Source organism: Quercus lobata, chromosome 10 (genome assembly GCF_001633185.2).
Source record: "Quercus lobata isolate SW786 chromosome 10, ValleyOak3.0 Primary Assembly, whole genome shotgun sequence".
Classification (NCBI taxonomy): Eukaryota; Viridiplantae; Streptophyta; class Magnoliopsida; order Fagales; family Fagaceae; genus Quercus; species Quercus lobata.
Genome location: NC_044913.1, coordinates 43,609,220 through 43,636,649, shown reverse-complemented (window position 1 = coordinate 43,636,649; position 27,430 = coordinate 43,609,220). Strand labels below are relative to the sequence as shown.

Below are 27,430 nucleotides of genomic sequence, written 5' to 3'. Positions count from 1 at the left end.
TACTTCTTCACAGATTCTTCACCAATCTCTCACACACAGTCCTTACATAAAATCCCACAAAAATACAAGGAAATGATTGAACAGAATTACAATCAAATTTGACACAGAATTAAAGCCAACATAAACAAAGTTGTAACTCACAACTTTACAGAATATTTAGTTATTTAGTTCTAAGTTAAGGAAGATTAAAAGGAGGGTATTTATTAAAATTTTCCTTTTAATTTTATTTGACCAATCATATTGGTTTAATCTGTGCCAAATTAAAGATTTGGCATTAGCCAAATTAAAGTGATGAAGGAGGTAACTAGAGGTTCACTACCCCACAAATCAAATAGTCAAATAAAAAAATTTAAAAAAAAAAAAAAATATATATATATATATATATGAGAGAAAACATTCTATCCAGATCTGGCGTAAACACAACATTTTATGCCTCCAATAATAACAAGACACATCAACATTTCACAAAACAATCAAACACACCTACCACATACTATCACTCCCTAAAACCCAATTTAATAAAATAAAAATAAAAAACCACCCAAGCATGGCAAAACCACCCACATTGCACAGTGTTGTCCGGAAAGCTTCCAAAGCATTGCCAAACAGTACAAAGCTGCCATTTTTGTGTTCAAATTAAGTGATACCCAGAGCCCATCAAGCCTAGTTACAAATGATGATTTGGCGTGGAATCTCAATGGTGCTAGAGCATTTTCCAAATTTGTTTGGGTTTTTTTGGTAAATGAAAATGAAGAAGAAGAAGTTGAAGTTGGGTGAGACTATTTGTCTTTAATGGTAATGAAAGTTTTTTTTTTTTTTTGGTTGTGTAAAGGAGTTTGTTTCCGTATTGGGTAAGCTGTGTCCATGTCTGCAGTTTTTTTTTTTTTTTTAGTCTAGCACCTGGTGCACTGTTTATGAGACATGCATCAAGACAAATGCACAGTAAATTTATTAATGAACAGTAATTAAAAAATATTTTATTATTATTTTCAGTTTTCAATTTTCAGCAAAATAAACGATATCCAAACGCACACAAAGAGAGTAAATGCCAGAGAGGAGAATAATAGTGGGGTTGGGGTGGTCTTCCTTTTACTTTGGATCTGAGATTAGACTTTTTATTTTTTTTAACACTTTTACTTCTGTTTTTGGTTTTGAGCCTACTAAGCTTTTGGAGTTTTTCAGTTGGCAAGACCATCATCTGAATCTAGGCTTGATGGCTTTTAGGTTTTGTTGAATTCTACCACAAAAACGGTGAATCCAGCTGCTTTTGAACAGTCCGTCAACACTCCGGAAGCTTATTTGATGACGATGTGGGTGGGTTTTAAGAAGTGATCGTGTGTGTTAAGTGTATTTGATTGTTTTGTGAAATGATGATGTGGCATGATGTTATTAGATGGTGTAAAATGATGGTTTTACGCAAGCACTATTAAGTTGCAGATCTAGAAAAAAAGAAAAAAAAAAAAAAAAAAAAAAAGCAACATTTTGCTGCCCTCCCTTCATTGCCACCCTAAGTTCCAGATCTGAGGAAAAAAAAAAAGTAACATTTTGCTGCAAAATAACTCCATTATAAAGCATCTTCACAATATTTGCAAAATCATTTCAATCGTACCAGTTTTCAGTTATTCTGCTTAAACCGACGGTTACTAGTTAAATATTCTTTTTCTATTATTTTTGGTTTTTTTTAAGAGAATTGGACCGGATTAGCTCCCTATTTCCGATTGAACCATTTCAATCGACTGGTCCAGTCTGATTTTTAAAACTATGGTTAGAAGTATTTGATCAAATGATTAAATTTATCATATCGTCATTCTTATTTCTATCTCATATTAAAATCCATAATGATATTTAAAATGTGAAAGAGATAGGCTATAATTCATCCATATTGTTGTTGTTGTTGTTGTTTTTATTTTATTTTTTATAGTAGATAAATTAGGGAAAATTCATTAAAGAAACCGTTTTTTAGTAAATTAAAGAAATTTTAAGACTTTTCAAGAGTCCTGTAACTCAATTGGTTTGTACCTTCTAGTGTTTACGTAACATCTAAGGTTCAAATCTCTCTTCTTGCGTTGTAACTATCAAATTATCAAAACAACAACAATAATAATAATAAGAGAAGAAATTTTAAGACTTGGAAACACCTCCAAATACACTATGAATTACAAAACTAATTAGTTACTCCATCAAAATAGTCAGGGGAATTTGATTCCCCACTTTTAGCAAAGGATTTTGTTAAGGATTAAGTTTTAAAATGCTCATTTTAACCATGATCGAGTTCTAACTATCCATTTCATAGCTTGTATTAACCCTCCTTAAAACTTAGTGTGATCAGCATTGCCTTAACATTTCTTCGGATCCAAATATGGTACATGAAAGCATCCCAACTCAACTTGCATAGCACACCTCTAAAGCGATTAATCTTATTGCACACCATTATGTGCTCTGATATTATTTATTGAGGAGATAACATGTAGAATTTTTCTTCAAATAAGACTTCCATTCACACGTATATATCCAACACTTTTGTATCAAAACTCTATTAGTGGCATTTTTAATTCAACAGAAATATTATGTTGTGAACAAAATAATAAAAGAACTCTAAAAAAAAAATCAAATATTAACATTTGCAATGAGAAAAACATAAATACATAATTGAGTGGGGAACTAAAAATGTAGATGGTTTCTTTAAACTCAATCTTTTTAGGGTAAATTACATAACTGGTTCCTATCCTTTACACCAAATGCCAATTTAGTCCCTAACCTTTCAATTGTGTTAATTTGGTCTCTAACCTTTCAGTATTGTATCAATTTAATCTCTGCCCGTTATCCGTTGGATGAAAAATTTTGAAGTGTCAAACTGAATAATAAAAATTAATTTTTCTTGCCACATCAACTACCAACTATATAGTCATCAACTATACAACCACGTCAAATTTTTTATATTAAAAAAAAAAAATAGCTTCTGTTCCCACATGAGTTTTAAAGTTTGGGGAAAATTCTAAAATCTAAAATTTTTGCTTTTTCAACAGGCTTAACTTCATCTAAGATGTCAAATTTGACATAGGAAATATTAGTTATTGTTCTTTTAAAAATGAATTGTAACTTTCTTAAATCTATCATTTATTTGTTCTCTCTTCTGTATCTGTAACCACATAAAACCATTAAATCTAGAGGCAGAGTTTAACAATCAAATCTCAGAGAATTGAAAAAACAAAACATTTGTTTAGGAAAAAGAAATAAACTGGTGGTGACCATGTAAAGCTTTCTGCCTAGGCTTCCAAATAGAAGCAAATCTTTGGCTTTGTCCAAAGCTTCCTTGAAAAAAATGAGAGCCTTAACAGTCTCTTCGGAGATTTTGACATTGATCTCTTCTAAATCTTTGAACAAAGGCTTCAAGAGCCTCAATCTCCTACTGAGATCGTGACACTGGCTTCTAAAAACGCATATGAAGTTTGAGATCTCGAGGATCTAGTCCACAATGCTAATATGATTCCCAAGTAGCCCAACTATTTGCCGCTCCTTACAGAGTAGGAGTAGCTTTGCTTGGTGCCATTTTTTGTTTTCTAATAGACTTGTAATTTAGGTTAAGCACTGTATTTTTTAAACACATGGGTGAACAGAAATTTGGGGTTTTTAATTTGTCGTGGTTGTACACTTGGGCATTGATGCATAGGGAAAATCAATTTTTTATTATTCTGTTTGACACATCAAATTTTTCCATCCAAAGGATAATGACATGGTCCAAATTGACATGACACTAAAATGTTAGGGACCAAATTGACACAATTAAAAGGTTAGGGACTAAATTGACATTTGGTGTAAAAGATAGGGACTAATTATGTAGTTTATCCATCTTTATATTTGACAAATTATTCATTTGAAAATTTTAAAAAGATAACAAGTAAAAAAAAAATTGTTTCCATTCCTAAAACTTACCAAAAATTCATTTTCCATTCCTAAATTTTAAAAATTTTTATTTTTATTTCTAAACTTTCCTTAAACCTAAAAAAGATTTGGTCTACCTTAAAAATAAATAAGAGTGACGTTACAGTCACAAACTATTTTATAACATTTTTACAAAATATTGATGTGACAAACCTCTTATTGGTTTTCATTTAGGCCCACCACTAATATCACTTTTTTATTTACCAATAATCACTCACCATATTAGCAATTTGTAAAATTTTTTGTAAAATAGCTTGTATCTCTAACATTATTCAATAAATAAATAAAGTTTAGTCATCTATTGAGAGTTAAATTTGGTCCGAATAGATGATAACTATATATATATAAATATATATATATATATATATATACACACACTCCAAATCTCTTATTTGACGACAAAAAACTTTACAAATTAAGTCAACAATAACCAACAATATGTAAAGTTATCTTTTTTTTAGAAACCTATGTAAAGATATCTATCTACATAGAAAATAATTGGTCTGAATTAGGCATATATGATCATATCAATTTTTTTTTTTTTTTTTTTGAGAATCAATTTTTTACTTAAATTTGAATGGTTAAAAATAGTAAATATATGGGAAAAATGACAAACTGTAACATATAGACGCCATAATCTTTTGTACGTTACACTTTCAAATATTTTGTCCAAAAACCTTCTAAACAAAAATCTTTTCTCAAGGAAACAAATATATACATTGCACTTTCATCTTATCCATTATAATCACTATTTCAAGAGAAAACATTTTGCAGTGTCCAGTTGTACTAAACACATTATGATGTAACACGTTTAGTTTTACCCATGTGTTATCAAGCCAAACTAATTCACTTATATCCAGAGTCATAAATTTTTTCAGGGGCCAAACTAAATATATAATAAAAAAATTAAATCCAAAGAAACACACACACAATATTTATTTATTGCTTATACATGAAATTTTGTATTTTTTTATTTAACAAATGATATTTTCTTACGTAAACAAAAATATTAACATTAAATAAGTCTGTGCATCTTTGCAAAAAAAGAAAAAAGGTAATTCTTGACATATCTAAAAGAAAAATGATATGTCCACAATATTTTCATAATATTTTTACAATAAATCCTAAATGGCAGGTTATTACTGGTTGTTATTGTTGCGGCAAAAAAGTAATCTTAGTATTAGGTTCAAATTTGAACTAAAAACAACTAACCACCTATAATTTGTTATGAAAATGTTGTAAAAATATTGTAGACGTAGCATCTCTCTATCTAAAAATATACAAATCAATTTAATAGCCAAAAAATATAATTAAATTACATATGGTATACATTAAATACACTTTAATTTTATGAGTTGTGTATTAAGAGTAATTAAAGAGAATAAATTGCATTAGTCAACTATATAAATGTATTACAAGATTTTAGTAAAAATCGAAAGGTGTCATAATTGAAATTTATGAGGATTTTTTAAAAGTTAAGAGGAATGACCTCTTAGCCCCCCTGGATAGCCCATAATTTATTTCCTTATATTCATGCAACTTCGCTATATAACTGTATAGTCATTTACCCTATTACACCATATTTCACACTCACATCTCTTTCATTGGCAACTTTCAACGAGATATCATGAAAACTCTCTCTGTCTTCTTCCTTTTTTCGCTTGTTCTCTTCGTCGCTATTGGTACGTACTTCATTCCTCTTACTTCACACTCTTCAACCTCTTTTTATTTTTTTTTATTTTTTTTTTTTTTGGGACTGCATCTTTGTTAGTTTACATTCGAAGGAGAACTTGAAATAAAATCATTTTTTTGTTCTTCAAAAACCGCGATCATCATCTCTCTTTATACGTGCAGTTTCTCATTATTTTAAAAATCAAGAAAAATATATCATCTTATAATGATTGAAATTTGAGAGTATATAGCTTTAATAAGTCTTTGCTTAATTTTGACGGATAAACTAAATTAAACAAGCGGATATCTCTTCATTTACTCGAATACCTATGTCCTATATGTTCTCGTCCCAATCAATTCAAAATATTTGAAACATTAAAGTTTTCACGAAATGCATTATAATTCGATTTTATTTCTCTTTTTAGTCAAGAGGAGAGTAGGAGATCTTATAAAGAAAACTTGATGAAAAAATTCATCAAGAATCGAAATTCTTACTAAAGCAACAAAAAAAGTTGCATTTAGCTTTTGACTCTCTCCCTCTCTCCCGTTGAAGTGTAAATGCCTAACCATCTATGATTACAGGCAACGAGCAGATGGTGGTGGAAGCTAAACCCTGTAAGAAAAAGATCAAACCGGAACTGCCTGGGTTGGACTGCCTGCCCAACATTTGCGAGTCAGCGTGCCAGAGAGAGCACACCCAAGCTAAAGGAATTTGCGAATTTGAAATCTATTGCTACTGCTATTACCCTTGTTAATCTTTATCCATATTATTAAGGGTCAAGTGCTAAGCTAGTTATGGAAAAGACTCAAGTTAGAATAACGATCATATGATTAAATTCATCAATTTCTAATATTTCTAATAGTCATATGATTAAATTCATCAATTTCTAATAGTTAAACTATTAGGAGTCTCGGTAATTTATTATAATACCATGTCTTGATTTGATCTTCAAAAATAAAAAACCATAACTTTTTGCCAACTACTTCTCCTCTGGTCTCTCATTGTGCTCTATGTGTATTAGTAAGAGAGATCGACCCTGCTAAGATGCACGCTTAGCATCTAAAAAATTCACAAAAAATTCCTGCGGGATTGATTTTGTTGGGCAGCTTACAATTTATAATTGAGAAAGAGCTATCAATGTGACATGATGGCAGGAAAAAGCTAAAGACAAAATCATATAAAAATTAATAAATAAAAAGCGTATGTTGTAGTTGAACTTTGAAGTATAGGGACTCCAATGGAAATAAACTTCCAACATTATTAAAAGAATTGCAAGATGTGAATAAGATTAAGAACAAATTCCAGATATAAGGAAACACAAAATTCTTATCCATTGATGCATGTGATATTTTCGTCCTAAATTTTATCTTCCAGAATTTTCCAACCGAAATACAACTGAAGAAATCCATTCCAAATAGTTTTGGTTCCCTGTTGAAAATTTGAAGTCTAGGGAGAACAATTTATGTGCTAAGGTAATTTGTTCTAGACAATTAGTACAAGTAAACATGGGAAACTGGCATCACAACTCACACACGATTAATGATTTGATATTTATTATTTATGCACCAATTTGGTGTTCAAGTAATCTAGACTGGCATAGCGCTATCTTCGAAAACACTGAGAGAAACAAATCTCAGTGGACTCCTGATATTTTGGCACAACTAGTCAACTGGATTGTTGGCATGTCTTACTTTCTTAGTATATTTTGCCATGTCGTGTAGAATCTATTATGATGCTAGATATTGTTCCTCGCTTTAAATTGTTTCTCTAACGCAAAGCAACATTTTCCAATTGATTCTAAATGGATAAAAAGAGAAAAATTTACAATTTGAACGGTTTATTGTGGTACCATAGATAACTACATATCTCCTATCAACAGTTGCACCAATATCGAAGGACAGACCTATATGTGTTAAATGACATAGAAAATATCTAATCTAATAATGTGATTTTTAAAATGATAATCTATATATATATATATAAAACCGAAGCTTTTAAAGCTCCCACAATTTTCCACGTCATAAAACAATAAAACCAAAACCAAAAAAAAAAAACGTCATAAACCCATTCCCTACCCGACTCCGATTTTCACGCTTTCCCTTTCACGAAAACTCTGCCATTACCTTCTTGCCAGCTCCTTCTCAATCACACCCATGGCAAGCCAATCAGACCCAACCCATCTAGCCTACCTTTCCCGATCCTCTGCCTCTCCCTTTCCACGGCAAGACCCAACAGACACCTTCAACAAGGGTTACCAGAGATACACATATATATTTACAATTGAGAAAGGCTTAAGACAATTTGGTTTTCCTTTGAAGGAAACAAAGAAAAAAAAAGTGGGTATGATAAAGAATGGATCTAGGAAGATTACCTTTTTGAGATTTGGCTTAGAATCCACAAAAAACAGAGATACTCAACCAACGACAAGCGGCTAATAACTGGCTGTGAGTAGGGGTGTGCAAAACTTCACCGGAACCGACCCAACCGACCGCCGCCGACGACACCGTCCCGACTGTTGCGCCGACTGAATGAGCCGAGGCCGGCATTCAGACTTCGTCCTCCATTCCGATGCCGGTGCGGTGAAATCACCGGATTGAAAAATCCAAAACCGAGCTGTGGCCGAACTGAACCGATACAAGATCTGTTCTGTCGTTCTGTTTTTTTTTTTTTTAATGAAGCTGATAAATGACATCGTATGTATGGGTGTTTTTAAAAAAAAAAAAAAAGCAAACCGGTGCGTTTTATGCTAGGTTTTCAGATTCTCAGGGCTATATTTTCCGGCTATATAAGTTCGTATGTTTCTCTCAGTATCTTTTAACTCTCTCTCTCGCTCTCGCCTCTCTACTCAAGTCTCGCCTGACGCAGAACACCGGTAAGCCGTAAGCTTCTTCGTGTTTTCAGATTTGTGGTTTGTCTTCGTGTTTTACTGTTTTTTTCATTTCCATTGTTTGGGAAAGCTGAAAGCAAGAATGATTTTATTGCCATTGCTGTGTGACTGTGTGACTGTGTCTCTCAAAGCAAAGCTTGTGTGAGTGTGACTGTATCTGTATTGTGTCTTTCTATTTTGTGGGGGGTCCAAGTTGGACTAATGTGAGCTGCTTACACTTCGATATATGTAAGGTTGGATGGATGTAAGCAGCCTGAAAGTTTTATCATTCACGAAGCTGGATACACAGTGTAATCATGTCCAACTCCAAGTAATATAATATTATATTAATATTATATATATATATATATATATATATATATTATAAATAATACACAGTGTAAGGTTGGCTGCTACACGAAGCTGGATACACAGTATATTCATGTCCAACTCCAAGTAACATAATATTTTATTATATATTATATATAATACAGTAATACACAGCCTGTGAGGAATACAAAGAGATTGAGAGGAAAGGAACGATAACGATTTCCGTTGGAAAGCCTGTTTGATTTGGACGGAGTTATTAGACAGAATGTCGAAACAAAAAATGGAGTTATTAGCCAGATAACAAAAATGTGGTTATCTTAGTATTTATGTGCCATGTGGAGTTATTAGACAGATTTTTGTTTCAACATGGTGGGCCTTTTGAGCCCAATATGGTTTTAGCCTAATGGGACCCAGTTATGGGCCCAAAATAATGAATTATTGGGCCAATCCAACCAGAATACTGTTCATTCTGTTAATTTTCTGTTGCTAATTTGCTTTTCAATGGCCGAATAAAATTTAGACAAAATTCTATTTTTTTGTGTGTGGAAACTGAGCTATTGGTCAATTTGAATTGTTTTTGTGTGGAAACTGAGCTATGATTTATTTTTTACCCCAGCCTATTTTGTATTCTAGAGTTGATTGAATTGTAGTTTTTATGCACACACTAAGATAATCAAATTGAATATATGTTTTTGTATGGAAACTGAGCTATTGGTCAATTTGAATTGTTTTTTTGTGAAAACTAAGCTATGGGTTTGAATTTTTTTAGTGGAAACTGAGCGAGGTGAAGTTATCAGCTTGCTTCTTTTGTTTTTGTATGGAAACTGAGCTATGATTTATTTTTTACCCCAGCCTATTTTGTATTTTAGAGTTGATTGAATTGTAGTTTTTTGCAGACACTTAGATAATCAATTTGAATATATGTTTTTAAATATAATGAATGCATTGAATATTTAGTAGAAGACATGAAATAAATGAAATTGAAAAATAACAACATGCTACTAGAGAATCGATGTTGAATTCCAATAGCTAATGTCACATCATTTGGAAAAAAATTGGTAGCTTTCCCGTGCATCGCACGGGTTAGCGACTAGTTTAATAAAAAGCTATTAAGCGGTGTAATTAGTGTGAATTTTACAATTTTTTTTCTTTTATTAAATTAACTTTTAAAAAAAATTGCAATAAATAATTAAGGAGAGAGAAAAATGCTTATTTATTACTTTCTCTATCCTTTTTTCTTGCCTTTCACTTTTATGAGTTTTTTTTCCCCCACTTTCATTATTACTTCCTCCATCCCCAATTGTTTGCTTTGAAAATCTAACTTTTTAAGGGAATATCATTTATTGTCTTGTCTCTTAATTAAAAAGATAGAAGTTTTCAAAATTACCCTTAAAAAAAGTTCTTAGAAAAAACTTTTTGTTTAAAACGCTTATGATTGGTATTGGCATAATAGAAAACTTAGTAAATTAATGGTTTTTAATTTGAAAAATATTACAAAATTTTAGGATATCCTAAATAGGATATGACCAACAATTTGAGATAGAAAAAAAATGATATTAATTAGGAGAGAAAAAAGCTAAACATGCAATAAATAAGGAGAGAGAAAAGCTAAACATGGTACAAGCTAAACATGCAATAAATAAGGAGAGAGAAAATGATATTAATTAGGTAAATTAGGTGGAAATTGATTGAGTATTTAATGATATCTTTTAAGCATTAAATATTTTGGAAATCTTTTTTTAGACAGATTTTGAATTGTGTCACTTCAACTCAAAAATAATCGGTGAAGAGAAAGACACATACAAATCTTTTATGGCATTTGACATCGTGACACACAAGTTTATTTTTAAAGTGGTTGTAGGAAGTCAAATTATGCGCTTGTCCCCCCCCCCCCTACAATGACGCTCCTTCGACTCAAACCTTGACCTTGGCTATGATATCATTTGTCGGATTATGAGCTATGCAACTTCATCTCAAAACTAATTGGTAATAAGATAGACACACTCAAATATTTTATGGTATTTGAGTCGCAAGAGTTACGATATGGTACTACCCCTGCAACTCGAACATTTTCCCTCCTAGACTTTCAAGCACAATCATTTTCCCTTCTAGACTCTTAAGCACTTTGTACATGAGAAGTTGCTAATTAAGCTACAAAACTTTGATGTAAAAAATGTGTAATTCGAACACATCCCATATACTCATACAAAATTTTTTTTTTTTTTAATTTTTTTTTATAGAACACACAAAATGTTTGACATATTAGTTTTTGAGGCCTCGCATATTTACACATCATTATTATATATTTTCTATTTCATTTTAAATCTATTTTATATTCAAATACTCCATTAAAACATAATCACATCATAGTTTAAAGAGAAATGTTATATCCACAACATTTTCACAACAAATTCTAAGTAGCAAGTTGTTACAATTTGTTAGTAGTGTGGCAAAAAAGTAATTTCAGTGATAAGTTCAAATTAGAACCAATAACAACTAACCACCTATAATTTGTTGTGAAAATGTTGTGAACATAGCACTTCTCTATTTTAAATGGTAGAATAAGTAGTTACATCTACATCTACAAATACAATGATAATAAATGTCCAATTAATAACTATCCCAATTATCTTTCTTTCTTTTTTTTAATTTATAATACCATCACAATTATCAACTTTCATAGTTTGACAATGTAAAGATGTGATTCTCAATTATATTTTGTTGGCTTTATATTTTGTGGGATTCAATGTAATGGGTTAAGTGTGAGAAATTAGTGAAGAACTGTGAAGACAAATCAACTCGCGACTAGCTTGCGAGTGGAGCAACTCGCAAAAGGCCACGTGAGGAGCACATGTTGGAAGCTGAAGAGTTTTGTACTTGATAGCATCACGCGAGTGGCTCACAACTTGGCCAACTCTTACACATTTAGATAAGTAGATTAAAAGCAATTAAGCCATTATTTTGAAATTGGGGGTCTAAACAAGCTCTAGCATTTTTACTGTTGAGCTTTCTGTAAAGTTGTGATTTACAACTATGTTTCATGTTGGCTTTATTCCATGACAAAAAGTGTTGTAATTGCATTAATTAATTTATTTCCTTATATTTTGTGAGATTTTACTGTATTGCATTTGGTATTAAGTTGGTGAAGAATTAAGCATGCAATGAAGATTAGTGCAATTTCGTGACTAGCTCGTAAGAAGCTTGCGACTAAAGTTTCCCATGAAAAGGCCATATAAGAAGCACATACTGGAAGCTAAAGAGTCAAGTGTCAGGCTGTATTTCGCGAGTACTTCACGAGACAGGCCATCTTGCGAGGTATCTGCAAAACTCTCTATCTGGAGGATTTTAAGTGTGACTTTCTCACCCTTCACCCATACTATATATACCTTCATTACCTAAAAAAGTAATATGAGGCTATTTAGAGAGACAACCCTAGAAAGGTTTCTACAACACAACAAACCCATCTTTTGGAGAGAGAGAGCTACTCATCCTTTAGTGAGAAATCATCGTAGTCTCTTCTCCTTCCCTCTCCATTGTCATACATTGAGAAGAGATTTGTACACAAACACAACCCACACCTATTCAAAGTGTAGAGAGTGTTTTAGAGCTTGGAAAGTTTTGGGGATTTGCCAAAAGAAATCAGTGGGGCTTGGCGGATGCAATCGGGTGGTATTACGGGTTCTAGAAAGCTAGTGAAGACAAGACTCCGAGAAGTCCGTTGGTAGCAAGAGCTTGGAGGGCTCAAGTACATTGTGTAGACTAGGCTTGGAGGGTCTTTTGTTATTCACTAGTGGATCGATTTTGACTTAGAGGGTCGCGCAAAGGTTTTTCACCGAGTTCTTCGGTTTCCTCTTAGATAAAACGTCTTGATGTTATCTTGTATTTACATATCTCTTCCCTACTCTTTAAGCTTTTATTTTATTGTTGATTGTGGATGAATTTGGTTTAGAGTAGTGTTATTGGTTCATTGCGCATATTTACTCTTGTTTTGCACTTTGTTTAAGTTAGAGTAAAAGCAATCTAGCTGTAATTTTTAATTGGGGGTCTAAACAAGCTCTTGTGTTTTAGCACAAATCCGAGCTTTCACTTTCAAATACAAATTTAAATGGTAAAATATATTACTATACAAAAAAAAAAAATCATAATAAATGCTTATTAATAACTATTATAATTCTGAAATTTATTTTTTTATCTAAAAAAAATAGAGAGAATCATAATTTGTTCAAATTTCTTGTACATTGTACATGTTATCAAAACATATATAAAATCTAAGATGGCTTTTTAGTTGACTACATAATATTTGCAACGTAAAATTTTGAGGCTCACAAGTTTACACATCATGATTTTCATAAATATTTGATTTTTATTAATTAGACAGTTTCAAATTTCACATTTACACACACATGCAGAATATTACATCATCATGATGGGTCCACTAGGGGGAAGGTATAAGAATGAAGGAGGGGATGAGTGTGAGGGGATCAGAACATCATTTGGAGGAAAGAAACACGAGAGAAAATTAAGAAACTAGAACATAGTACTTGTGAAAAGTGATCTAGCTCGGGACATCCAAAAAGGCACCTCAGTTGCCTAATATTCCCCTCAAATAGTCTAATTTCTAGTAAATAACCACCACACAACCGTTCCGAACCATCATTCACTAGCCAGACTTCTTTTGGGATCTCCCGTTGTGGGCTAAACCTAGAACAAAATACAAATTAATTGGGGGTTCAAGCACAAGGAGCCCGAAGTCGTTGGAAAGAAACCACCACAATTGGTGCCATCTATAGGGTGGTTAGGCAGGAGATCTCCCCGGCTTGCCAATTCTCGGTCACCTTCAGGAACTCCCCTTGGGAATTCTTGTTGGAATCGGGGAGGCACAAAATTAGCCTTACTCGACTTTGGCAAACTTTGAAGTAGTAGACGTGGATAGGTTATCACAATAGTTATATATTTAGTTTATATCATAGTGGGTGAGTTTTAAGCCAAACTGGTTATTTAGTCTGTCTACACACCTGACCACTTGGTAAAGGTTTGGTTGACACTAGTCAGGACTAAGCCTATAAAATCAAAGTAGTTGCACAAGGAGGGGACTAAAGGGGAACCTAACACCCCACTCTGTCGCGACAATCAAAGGAAAGAAAATTGCCCCTAGTACCCTTTGGTCAGCTATAGCCTCTTATGGACAGTATTTAATGAATACATTGTAAAGTTGTAATTTACAACTATGTGTTTTGTTAGCTTTTATTCCGTACCAAATTTGATTGTAATTATGTTCAATCTTTTGTACCCTGTATTTCATGTGGGATTTATTTGTAAGAGATGTGTGTGAGAAAGAGAAGGTGTGAAGACTCAAAGCATTGAAGACTAAAGTGTTTTCGCAGGTAGCTTACGAGTAAGCATCCAGCGAAGTAATGCATGTGCCCTGCACATGACTGGAATGCAAAGAGTCAAGACAAGATGGAGACAGCTGGTTTTCGCGAGTATCTCGTAGGTAAGGTCTTCCCATGAGACACCCGCGAAACATTCTGTTTTGTCAGACTATCATTTTTTATACACACTTTCTGTACCTACACTATTTATACCCACATTACCCACAAATGTTGAGGAGTGCTTCTAAGAGAAAACCCTAGCCACAAACCTTAAGAGTTAGAGATTGTTATACCCACAATTCTCTACACAATTTCTTGTGGATTTTCCTCAACTCCTACCTCTCCATTTCCATACCATTGAGAGGTTGATAGCCCAAACACTTTCCACACCCTTTCAGAGTGTTCAGTGAGGTTTTGGTGCTACTGAGAAGCATTGGAAGAAGCAAGGATTTGGCAGATGCAATCAGGCGTATTGTGGGATCCAGAGAGCTAGACAAGACACAGTTCCGAGATCCCTTGTTGGAGTAGGAGATTGGAAGGCTTAGGTGCATCAGGTAGATTAGGCTTGGAGGGTCTCTGGCTAACCCATGTATCCCAACTAATTGTCTAGTGGATCAATTACTACATGGAGGGCAGCGGAGAGGTTTTACGTCGAGTACTTCAGTTTCCTCTTTGATAACACATCAACGTGTTATCTTGTGTTTGCATTCTTCTTCCCTACTCTTTTAGCTTTCATATTACTGCTGTGTTATATTGAATATGGCTTAGAGTAGTTTGTTTGTTTATCCGCTCTCATTTATTCTATTCCGCACTTAGTATAAGTTAGAGTAAAATCTATCAAGCTGTAATTCTTAAATTAGGGGGTCTAAATAGGTCTTGTGTTTTAACACATTTTCGAGCATTCATACATCGTGAGGAATATTGTACCTAGCCTTAAAGGCCAGAACAGCCTTAGGAGTGTTTACTCGCCTAGCAAACCTCATTACTATACTAGAGAAAATACAATGAAAGGGGTAAGGATACTTACAAAGGAATTGGCAGACGTTCTCAAGGTGAGTGGCTCTCTAAGCAAAGAAAGGTAAGGGAGCAGCTATAGACACCTCATTTTGTGCCCCTTACAACATAAACCCCCATTGCCCAATGATAATAACACTAGGAGATCTAGGGCTAATCTAGGGTCTAGCTATGAAAATACTTTAGTTGAAAGATGCTTTTGAAGAGATGAAAATCCTTACAAAACCCTAACGGTACATACGCAATCTTGAGCCTACATACACATTCTTAACTCTTGCGTACATGGCCACAAGCTTGCGTATGCTACTAGGGTTACATAAACCCTATAAGACAAGTATTTTACAAAATCTCAGCAGAGGCAATCCCACATTGCTTGGAATCATGTCCACCCCTTCTTTTTGGACACTATAAAAGGTCCCTTGACCCTTTTCCCAAGATATAGAGAATCTACTCCAAAAAAGTGATTCAAAGAGAAGCTTTTTACCTCAAAAAGCATCTTAAACTAAATTTTCTTGGCTAGGACTTATTTTAGTCCAAAGCCTTCTAGTTAAACTTACTAACCCTCTAGGTATTTTGTTTTGTAGATTGACTGAGGAGAACAGTCAAAATCAAGCTCTAAAAAGCTTCTTGTGTGAGGTATTTGTCCTTACTTTTATCTCTTTATTTGTTAGTTTTTATCCCTATTTTATTGCTTTAAGATCTTTATGTTGTTTAGGTTTGTTATCTGTCTACTTAGGAAGCATGCTAGGTTGTTTAGATTAGGTTTTGATTGGTGTATGCTTGCAAGTTTTTGGGCAGGTTTGTGTACACAGGCTTATGCCTACGTACGCAGCCTTATATCCATGCATACGTAGGCATTTGTATGTGTATGGAGGTTTGAGCCCAAAAACTTAGATTTGTTTTCTTCTATGTTTTGTTCAATTAAATGCATGTCTTAGGTTTTGTTTAGTTCTTTTTCACATGTTTTAGGTCTTGGGACAATAGTACAAAATGTTTTAATCCCTCTTGGCTAGAATTGTATGATTAGAGTTTATGAATGATAAATCATCATGAACATAAACTTGCATTGATGCATAGGTGTTGTGATGTAGTAAGGTAAGTAAGATAAGTCAAGCATATTACATGGACATACATTTTGGTTGGTTGGCATGAGTTGCTTGATGAACTTGGAATATTGTTTGGTTGATAATGCCATGCTATGTTTGAGGTATGCTTGATGATTATAGTTTGTTGATGCTACTACCTTATAAAATTTTTGCTGCCCTTGAGTAATAATGAATGAATGCCATGATAGATGAATGTTAGGGTTTTTAGGACAATATGCCATGATTTTATGTTTATGCAGGTTAGTGTGTGAGAGTCTAGATAGCCTATTAGAAGACCCTTTGATGGTGTAAACACTCAATTTTGCACCCATGATTCAATCAAGGAGAATGACTTGAATGACCATCCATGTACCCCAAAAATCATGATTGCATTATCAATTTGTTCTTGTATTACATGCATCAATTTGTCTTTGCATTGCATGCATTAATTCATTCATTGTATATCATAAAAATGATCTTGAAATTCTAATAGTCATAATGGTGTGTCCGGTTTCCAAATCGGACTATCGGATCGAAAGATATCGCATGATCAAGTTGCACGTTCAACATGCCTTGTGTCTGGGTAGAGTCGACCACACATAATCAATTTAAATTAATTCTGATTGGCTAAGCAATTAAAATTAATTAAATAATTTTGTGATTGTTTGATAATTAGCGTTTAAAATAGGGATGCATGCATAGGAATAAAGGGGATGGTTGGATAACAATAAAATTGTGGATAATCTAAATTTTATCAAGATTTATTTTAGGATATTTATCTACAAGATAATTATTCTTGAAAAAGTCTAAATTATCCAAAAAAGAGATTAAAAAAAAAATCATAGACTAAGGATGAAACACATCTATTGGATTTGATAGTATATATTGGATTTTATACTATCAGTTGCAAGGAATAGAGAAAGAGTCCTTACTTTTGTGATAGACTACCAGCGGAGCAAACCAAATTAGTGTCTGAGGGAGAAAAGCTGAGCGAGGCGGAGAGGGGGCTACGACGACAGAGCGAAAGGGAATGAGAGTGAGCGACAACGACGAAGAGTGAGAGTGAGAGGGAATGAGACTGAGAGCGAGAGTGAAAGGGAATGAGACTAAGAGTGAGACACTGAGTGATGTGTTTTGAACTTGAGTTTTTGAGTGCGATCTGTGTTTTGATAGACACGTGGAGGGCCGAAAGGAAATCGAGTTCAAAAGACTCGTTTTCCATTTAAACTTAATCGAGTCCAATGAACTCGATTTTTGGGTCTATCTGGAGACTTTGTCCGCCTCAATTGCTGGCAAAATGGTAAAATCAAGTACAATATACTCGATTTATAATCCCAAAATCGACTCTTTTGGTCTCGATTTGTTAAATACCAAAACAGTTTCAAACCTTAGCTAACTAATAAAATAGTTTGGATTTTATAATTATTTATAATATATATATATATATATATATCTGTAATAGGCAAAATCATATACTATATAATAAAAGTTGGGCTTAGAAGCCGTGATTGCGCCACGTGGCTTCACCAAATGGTAGAAATTTTGTTAGATTTTTAAAAATATATATAATTTTTTTTTATTCTTATCTTCTTCTCCTATAATTTCTAAGTTGATAAAAATTTCAATTTGAATACAATCCAAATTCTTCATCTAATCCTTTTATTATTAATTTATCTATAATTTCTAAGTGATTTATTTAATTAGTAATAGGAGATCTACTTCATTTATGATTTATGAGTTCCAGCATTCTTGGGGATTAGAATTTTGGTTTCACACTAATCGTTCATATCAACATTAATTAAAAAAAAAAATCATAGTACACATATATAACTACTAATATCAACCTTTAATTTTATTTTTTATTTTTTAAAACACCTCATGGATAGACACAAAATTATAATTGTTCTTATTGATTTTTTTCTATACATCTCTATCAATTTTTTTGATAAATATAAAAACTTAGTTGTTGTTATCTTTTGTTTAAGTTACATATGATTCTTCATCTAATCCTAATTTTTTTTACATAAATTATATTACTACAAGTCCAAAAACAGCAACGTTATTAGTATTTTTTAGATTTTAAAAAAAAAAAAAAACATAAATTATATCGTACATATACATTAAAATCAACTTAACATTATATATACGTTAAAATCAACTTAAAAATTTTAGCATTATTAGTTCATATTTTTTAGATTTTCCAAAAAAAAAAAGATATAATATTTTGTTCTTATCTTCTTTTCCTATAATTCATACTTCCACAACTTAGACTAGCATTAGACTTTTTATTCATACCAACTTCTTCAATATAGAGTGTATATATATCAAATAATTCATAATAAATACCTACTATATGATTTTTTTTCTTCTATTCTTCTCTTCGTCTACCTACAACCTTACAGGTATGTATTTGTTTATACTAATTTGTTTATATATTTGTTTACACTAATTTCTTTCATCAAATTGAATAGGTTTTGTGTATTTTTTGTCTTTTGTTTAACCTAAATTTTTTAAGTTTTATATCATTCATATGGTTATGGTTTGAGAATCAATTATTAAAAAATTTGATGATAAATTGTTCTATCTATTTTATTATTTAATTTTACTTAAATTCGAAAATGTTTTCCCATTTTATTTAGTTTATACATGATTCATGATTAAGCAGTGAATTGTACAAGTATAATACTAGTATATATATTAAATTCCAGGTAGGCCCAGACACTGTTGCGACACATCGGACATGTCCCGGGCACGAACGGGGGTTAAAAAATATATATATAAATAAAATAAAAAGGAGAACACCAGGATTTTGAAATCTGGCACAATACTCACCATCATCATGTTAAAGGAAGCAGATATCAAGTAAAAAACTATAATACTATCATCATCTTCTTCTCTTTCTCTCGCCGAACCTACTACAGCCACCATCGCCATCTGCACTTGCTTGGTTCCTCTTTTCACAGTTGCTTTTTCGTTTGATCTCATGAGGCAGTCAACTTGCTTTTCTGTTTGATTTTGACAACGTCATGTTCTTTTGTTTTAAGGTCAGGTGATTTTTACTTTTTATTTCATGGCCTTGTTAATTCCATGACCATGAGCATATTGGGCCGGCAAATGGGCTGGGCATATATAGGGACTGGATTCTTTGCAAATTATTTTCAAACAAATCCCTATTATTTTAATTTGAAAATTTTATTGTTATTATTTAATTTTAAAACTTAAAATAAACATAAATTATATCCAAAAATATTTAAAATATACTTAAAAATAAATATTAATTAATTAATTAATTCTCATACCCTAGATGTTTCTTTCCCTAATTTTTCAAGAATTGTTGACCCCCTTACTTGTACTTGTGTCCGTGCAACTTAGCTAGCTAGTAATTATAATCAATCAGCTCCTAAATCTACAATGAAACTCAAAACTCTAATCTTGTATTAAATCATTACTATTGTCAAGACTCAAGAGCCCCTTGCACTTTTTAACAAATCTTTATTGACTCAATCACAAACCAACATGAAGAAACGCTCAAAAATCAACAAGCACCCACACAAACTGATATACATACCCAAACATGAATACAACTCACAAACAAACCCTCACGAACCCCATGGCCTCTACATTGTAAATCTACACTCATGCGTGATCAGGCCACTACTCTTGAGATAGGTTCATTTTAGAGAGAGTAAAATGAATATAGTAAGCCACTATCGTTGGTGGCAGTATACCACGTGTCATTTATCCTATAAAAATAAGAAAGAATGAGAGTGTTTTAAATGAGATGGGAGCCAAACCCAAAACAAATAACCTGAAAATTCTTTAAGTACTAATGTTTATTTATGGATAAAGCTCTAGCACCCAATCAAAACCAAAAGGTAGAAGAAACCTAGTATTTTATCTTATAAAAAGAATTAGAAAAGCAAACTAATCCAGATTTTTAGCTTCCAAGCGAAGAATAACTCCAAAAATGACTAAACAAATCAAATAAATGTCAATTTAAGTAAATCATGCTAATTAATTAGAAAAAATTACACTTTACCACCTTAAATTATACTCAATATTTCACTTTGAACTCTAAACTTTTTGAATACACGTTTTGCCCCCTAAACTTTGACCCTTATTAGACTTTTCACCTTGATGTCAAGTTTGTTATTATGTTGGATGGAAAGCTCAGTCATGAGACTTGCACATGAGTAGTACCAAGTCAAATGACCCAAATTTCCCTCTTCCAACCCCATCCGCGTACCATTTCTCACTCCAAATTGTTCCACAATTTTTTGCCACACACATTGTTGCACAACCACCTATTTTCAAGCATAAGATCCATAATAAAAAAAAAACCCACACACCGACACATGGTCAAAAACCAGATCACAAAAACAAATTCACATGAATACAAAATCACAAACACAAATTTGGAGTAATCTATACAAGATCCACAAACATAAATCCCCAATTTTTTATCAACACAATCAGATCACAAACACAATTCCCAACCGACCTATTGCAAGATCTGCCATGAAAGAGAGAGAGAGAGAGAGAGAGAGAGAGAGAGAAAGAGAGAGAGAGAGGAGCTAAATCATACCCAACCAAACCAGTTTTGAATCATGAGGCATAGTTAAAACCTAAACCAATTCTGAATCCTGGCCTAATAAAACCCAAATTGAAACTAGCCACCATCGCCCACCACCTGTGACCCAACGAACATATTTCACCACCCTCCATCTTTGCCAATCTATGTGGATCAGTGCATGCAAGAAACCCAAAATACCAAATCGCGAGTAAGAGTGATGGACTGAGACTGAGGGTTTATGGATGTAAGGATCTTTGAAACTTTGACTTGGAATATAGGCTTTTTGGACTTTTGACTTGGTGCCACTTAAGCAAAGGTTACGTCTGAGTCATGTGATTGAGCTTTCCATCCAACATAATAGCAAACTTGACATCGAGATATATAGTGTAACAAGAGTCATAGTTTAGGGTGCAAAACATGCATTCAAAGATTTTATAGTTTAGGATAGTAAAATATAATTTCCCAAATTATTAATTAAATAAGAGAATCTTGTACAATAAATATATATATATATATATATATATTTAAGAGAAAACATTTAAATATTTTGGTGAAAGCAAAAGTCTCTAAGTTGATCTTATCTCTCAAAGATCAAAACCCCACTTTTTCTCCTTGGATGGGAGGGAAAAACTAGAATTTTGAGAGACTATTGTCGGGGTAAGGGCCCAAGATCGTATATTGGGCCTTGGGCTCTGTCCGAGGACATTAATAGGTCCGAGGAGGAGCAAATAATTATTAGATGTTCTCAGTTAAAGTCTCACAAGTAGGGAACAAATGAGAGGATTGTCTGAGGAGGAACTCTTCCTTGGATATGATGAATATAGTTCAAAGTATGTACTCCATCAATTAGAATGATCCTCCAAAAAGCTCCACTGATAGGGACATGCCTCATGAACATACGAGAAGGAAGGGAACCTAAAAATATCTAAGGGAAAGCTGTCACCATCGCATTAAATGAACTGCAGCTACTTTTCTAACCACATTTATGTGGAGAAGACCTCTGAACAGTGCTACCTTGGCTACCACAACTCACAGAAAACCAGAGAGAGTGTCTGATAGGACAAGTACTCAAGTAAGGACTCAGATGATCAACAGGTGTAGGATGAAGATGATCCAAAGGAGGATATATAAAGTGAAAGACTCTTCTTGAATAAGTGATCAAAAAAAAGAGGAAAGAAAATACTATAGCAATCTAAATGATCTTGGTATCCAATTGTGATTAATTTATAGAAGGAGAACCTTCTTGGACTGAAAATATATTAAGATCAAGTCTCTTGTTTGTGTTTTACAGTTGTTCAAATTAAATCTATCCATTGTTCAATTCATTAGGGCCTAGTTCTTCAACTCACTCTCTACAAATTTATTGTATTGGGCTCATTGGGCTAACATCTCATACGTTTTGGGCTTGGACTGTAAATTGAGACCTTACAATTGGCGCTGTCTGTGGGGGGAACTTGTGTGATAGTGAAAACAACGGTCAATTATGGCAAATTCAGGCTCACATCGAGCAGAATCCATAGCATCTCAACGTGAAAATCCTTTCGCCAACCTTGAGCGTAGGAGAGATCAAGAGGGTAGTGTGCACGTTACGCATACAAGTAAAAGCCACTCTCGAGTTGGGAGTCACGTCTCTCAAGAACAACACAATAAAGCCATGCAAAGGGGAATTGACCAGCTTAAGAAGAAGTTACGCCATGCACAACGAAAACGAATTCCCACCCCGTCTAATTCCTCTTCTGAAAATGAGAAGAATAGCGGTTATCGACGTAGATCAAGGACACCTCCTAGCGAATCCTTCTCATATGAAGAGGAGCACCATAATGAACGTCGATGCAAAAGCCCCATTCACAGAGGATTGGGAAATGATGCGATGAGCAAAGCTTTAAACCAAATTGCCAAGTTTCCCTACATGCATAGGATCGAAAGGGCAGCTCATCCTCGGCGTTTCCATCAGCCAACATTCACCATCTACAATGGGCGAACAGACTCGGTGGAGTATGTGAGCCATTTCAATTAGAGAATGGCTGTCTATTCTAAGGACGAAGCCTTGATGTGCAAAGTGTTCCCATCCAGTTTGGGACCCGTGGCGATGAGATGGTTTGACGTCTTGAGGATGGGTTCAATAAATTCCTTTGAGGAACTCACTCAGGCGTTTAGCTCCCGTTTTATCACATGTACCAGGGTCCCTTGGCCCTTAGACTACCTACTGTCTTTGTCTATACGAGAAGGGGAGACCCTGAAAATATACTCAGACAGGTATTGGGAGATGTACAATAAGATAGATGGTAATTTTGAGGACGTCGCCATTAGTACCTTCAAGAGTGGCCTCCCAACCGAGCATGGTTTAAAGAAGTCCCTAACAGAAAAACCAATCACCAGCCTGTGCCAACTTAGGGACCGGATTGACAAGTATAAAAGGGTTGAGGAAGACCAGTAACTGGGTAAAAGAAAGGCTAAGGTTATCCCTCGGGAGAGGAGGGATTTCAAGTCGAACCGATTCAATAACAACCGACCCCGGAGAGATTTTGCTGAACAGTCAGGGTCTACTAACACCCAGACCGTTAATGCAGTATTTCGAGAACCAGTGCATTAGGTTCTATAGAAGATTAAGAACGATTCATTCTTCAAATGGCCAAACAAAATGATTGGAAACCCCATGAGACGCAACCAAAGCCTTTATTGCCAATATCATCAGGACCAGGGACACACTACAAAAGATTGTAGGAATTTGTGGGACCATTTGGACCAATTGGTCCGAGAAGGGAAGTTGAAGCAGCTGCTGCACCATTCTAGCAGCCAAGTGGGGTAGACAGGTTCAGATTCTCGGAGGGATGCTTCTTCAAAACCTCCTTTGGGAATGATCAATGTCATCTTCGCTACCTCTGGTAGGATCGGTTCCTGTCCCTCCAGAGTGATGTCTGTAGCTCGGCTATCAACTGAAGACAGCAATTCAAAGCCAAAAAGAGCCAGAATAAAGGATCCACTGGTTTTGGGCTTCTCGGCCGACAATAAGATTGGAACTATCCAACCCCATGACGATGCTTTGGTGGTCACACTCAGGATAGGGGGGTATGATGTGAAAAGAGTGTTGGTAGATCAAGGAAGTGCTGTTGAAATAATGTACCCCGACTTGTACAAGGGGCTAAATTTGAAACCCGAGGACCTAACGGCGTACGATTCCCCATTAGTAAGTTTCGAGGGGAAAACAGTTACTCCAAGAGGTCAAATTAGATTGCCCATACAAACCGGTTCGGATGTTGTGGAAGTGGACTTCATTATGGTAGATGCCTATTCACCGTATACGACTATCGTGACTAGATCTTGGCTTCATGCCTTAGAAGCTGTTTCTTCTACCCTACACCAAAAGGTGAAGTATCCGTCCAACGGTCAGGTTAAAGATATTGTAGGGAATCAGTTCATGGCTAGGCAGTGCATGGTGGCTGCTATCTTACATAGACCCAATGTGGAGTCCTTGGCCTCTGCTGAAAGGAACTTATAGCAATCAAGAACTCTAATATTGCCCGATAATGGATCAACCGAGGAAGCAAAATGCGAGGATCTAGAAAAGGTTGCTGTTGGCGATGATCTGGAGCAATTCTCTTAGGTCGACTCCCAGCTGCCTCCCCAAGAGAGACAAAAGCTAATCGAATTCCTGAGAAAAAACGTAAATGTATTCGCGTGGAACACTTATGAAGCCCCAAGGGTGGACCCACATTTCATTTGTCACCATTAGAATGTCAATCCATCTGTTACCCCCCAAAAACAACCTCCTCGACGCTCATCTAGAGAACATTCTGATGCTGTCAAAGATAAGGTGACGAAGTTTAAGCAGGCAGGGCTATCGAAAAGGTTTTCTATCCTAAATGGCTGGCCAATACTGTGGTAGTAAGGAAAAAGAACGAAAAATGGCGAGTGTGTGTGGATTTCATGGATTTAAACAAGGCTTGTCCAAAAGATCCATTTCCTATGCCTCGGATAGACCAGCTGATAAATTCTACCATAGGCCATCCTCGAATGATCTTTTTAGATGCCTTTCAAGGATATCATCAAATATCGCTAGCACTAGATGACTAGGAAAAGACAGCTTTTGTTACTCCCACTGGAAACTACCATTACAAAGTAATGCCTTTCGGCTTGAAAAATGTAGGATCCACCTACCAAAGGATGATGACTAAGATGTTTAAACCTCAATTGGGCAAAAATATGGAAGTCTATATAGATGACATGGTAGTGAAGAGTAAGGTGGTGTCTGAACATGTGAGAGACCTCAGAAATATTTTTGAAATTCTGAGAGAACACAAGCTGCGCCTTAATGCCTCCAAATGTTCTTTTGGTGTGGTATCAGGAAAATTCCTAGGCTATATGGTGACCCACCAGGGAATTAAAGTTAATCCCGACCACGTTAAGGCGATAAACAATTTGCAACCACCTTGAAATCCCAAAGAAGTTCAAAAACTAACCAGAATGACTGCTGCTCTAAACCGGTTTATTTCTCGGTCTGTAGATAGATGTAGACCTTTCTTCCTATTGATGAATAAATTGAAGGGATTTGAGTAGACTAAGGAGTGTGCTTTGCCATTTCAGCAACTTAAAGAATATCTATCTTGGCCACCTATCATGTCCAGTCCTGGGATAGATGAAGTCTTGTTTTCTTATATTGCGGTGGCCCCTCACGTTGTGAGTTTGGTATTGATACGAGTTGACAATGGAGTACAATGGCCAGTCTATTATGTGAGCAAATCACTACATGAGGCTGAGATTCGCTATCTATTGCTGGAGAAGGTCATCCTGGCAGTGGTGCATGGTACACAAAAGCTTCCCAATTACTTCCAAGCACATACAGTCGTCATCCTAACATAACTTCCACTCAAGGCCATACTTCAAAGTGCTGATTACATAGGGAGGATTGCAAAGTGGGGCACAGTTCTAGGGGCTTTTGACATCAAATACATGCCTCGTACCTCTGTCAAGGGTCAGGTACTGGCAGAACTCGTGGACAAGTTCACTGAACCCCCATTAGAAGAAACATCAACGACACAGAACATGGATGGAAAATCGGTTGGCACAATCTCCCTACAAGAACCTTTATTCTAGAAGGTATACATTGATGGTGCGGCAAATCAAAGGCATTCTGGAGTGGGGCTAGTTCTGATCTCACCCGAGAAGCTCACCATAGAAAAGTCACTAAGATTGGGCTTCTCGGCCATGAATAATGAAGCTGAGTACGAAGCCTTGCTGGAGGGAATGTCCATCATTCAAAGAATGGGAGAAAAGGCAGTGAAGATGTTCTCAGACTCAAGGTTGGTTGTCGGCCAAGAGAAGGGTGAACTAGAAGTAAGAGATGAGAGGATGCAAGGGTATTTAAGTCAAGTTAGACATCTGCAATCAGAATTTGAATCCTTTACTCTTTTGTACGTCCCCAAGAGTGGAAACACACACGCCGATTCCCTAGCCACGCTGGCAACCTCCTTGGCACAGAGCCTACCTCGGGTTATCCTTATAAAAGACTTGTGAAAACCCACAGAGGTAAAGGGACAAGCAGTTCATGTTCACCAAATCAGGGTAGGGCCCAGTTGGATGGATTCTATAGTATTATATCTGAGAGAAGACATCTTGTCGAAAGATAAATCAGAGGCTGAAAAGATAAGGAGAAAAACGCCTCGTTTCTGGCTATCCGAGGACCAAAAATTGTACAAGCGCTCTTTTTCTAGGCCATATCTACTCTGTGTTCACCCTGAAGTGACAGAGCTACTCCTCGAGGAGCTGCATGAAGGAATTTGTGGAAACCACACAGGAGGCAGATCTTTGTCTCATAGAGCCATCACTTAAGGCTACTAGTGGCCAAATATGCAAAAAGAAGTATAAGAGTATGTGAAGAAGTGTGATCAGTGTCAGAGGTTTGCACCAAACATACACCAGCCAAGAGGAGTTATTAACCCCCTGTCTAGCCCCTGGCCTTTTGCTCAATGGGGCTTAGATATAATTGGCCCTTTCCTCAAAGCAACAGGGAATAAGAGGTATTTGCTGGTCTGCACTAACTATTTCACTAAATGGGTTGAAGCTAAACCTTTAGCAAATATCAGAGATGTGGATGCTAAGAAGTTTATTTGGAAAAACATTGTTACCCGGTTTGGGGTCCCTCATTCCCTAATCTCGAATAATGGTTTTTAGTTTGACAGTAAATCATGCAGGAGATACTGCTGTGAATTGGGAATTACAAACATTTATTCTACCCCAGCTTATCCTCAGGGAAATGGACAAGCCGAGCCTGTTAATAAGGTCATGGTGAGTGGATTCAAGAAAAGGTTGGATGATGCGAAGGGAAAATGGGTGGAAGAACTGTCACATGTCTTGTGGATGTATCGAACCACTCCTCGTAGATCAACAAGGGAGACCCCCTTTTCGATGACTTATGAAACCGAGGCTGTTATTCCCTTAGAGACAGGCTTCCCAACACTAAAGACCAACTTATTTAATCCAAGTAGTAACAATGAGTTGCTAGAAAGGAGCTTGGATCTTATTGAAGAAAGAAGAGAAAGTGCAATGGTCCAATTGGCATACTACCAACACAAACTC

At 35.0% G+C, this 27,430-nt stretch overlaps 1 protein-coding gene across 1 annotated transcript; it reads left to right on the top strand.

Annotated features, from left to right (window-relative positions):
* The first annotated feature begins 23,768 nt into the window (after positions 1–23,768).
* LOC115964797 lies at positions 23,769–24,353 on the top strand. Its single transcript, XM_031084046.1, has one exon. It carries the CDS (start codon positions 23,769–23,771, stop codon positions 24,351–24,353), a length of 585 nt encoding a protein of 194 aa, XP_030939906.1.
* Positions 24,354–27,430: the final 3,077 nt, after the last annotated feature.

Excerpts from the sequence above, each read along its gene's own strand:
- LOC115964797 (XM_031084046.1), top strand. The coding sequence starts at position 23,769 with ATGTCTGTAGCTCGGCTATCAACTGAAGACAGCAATTCAAAGCCAAAA.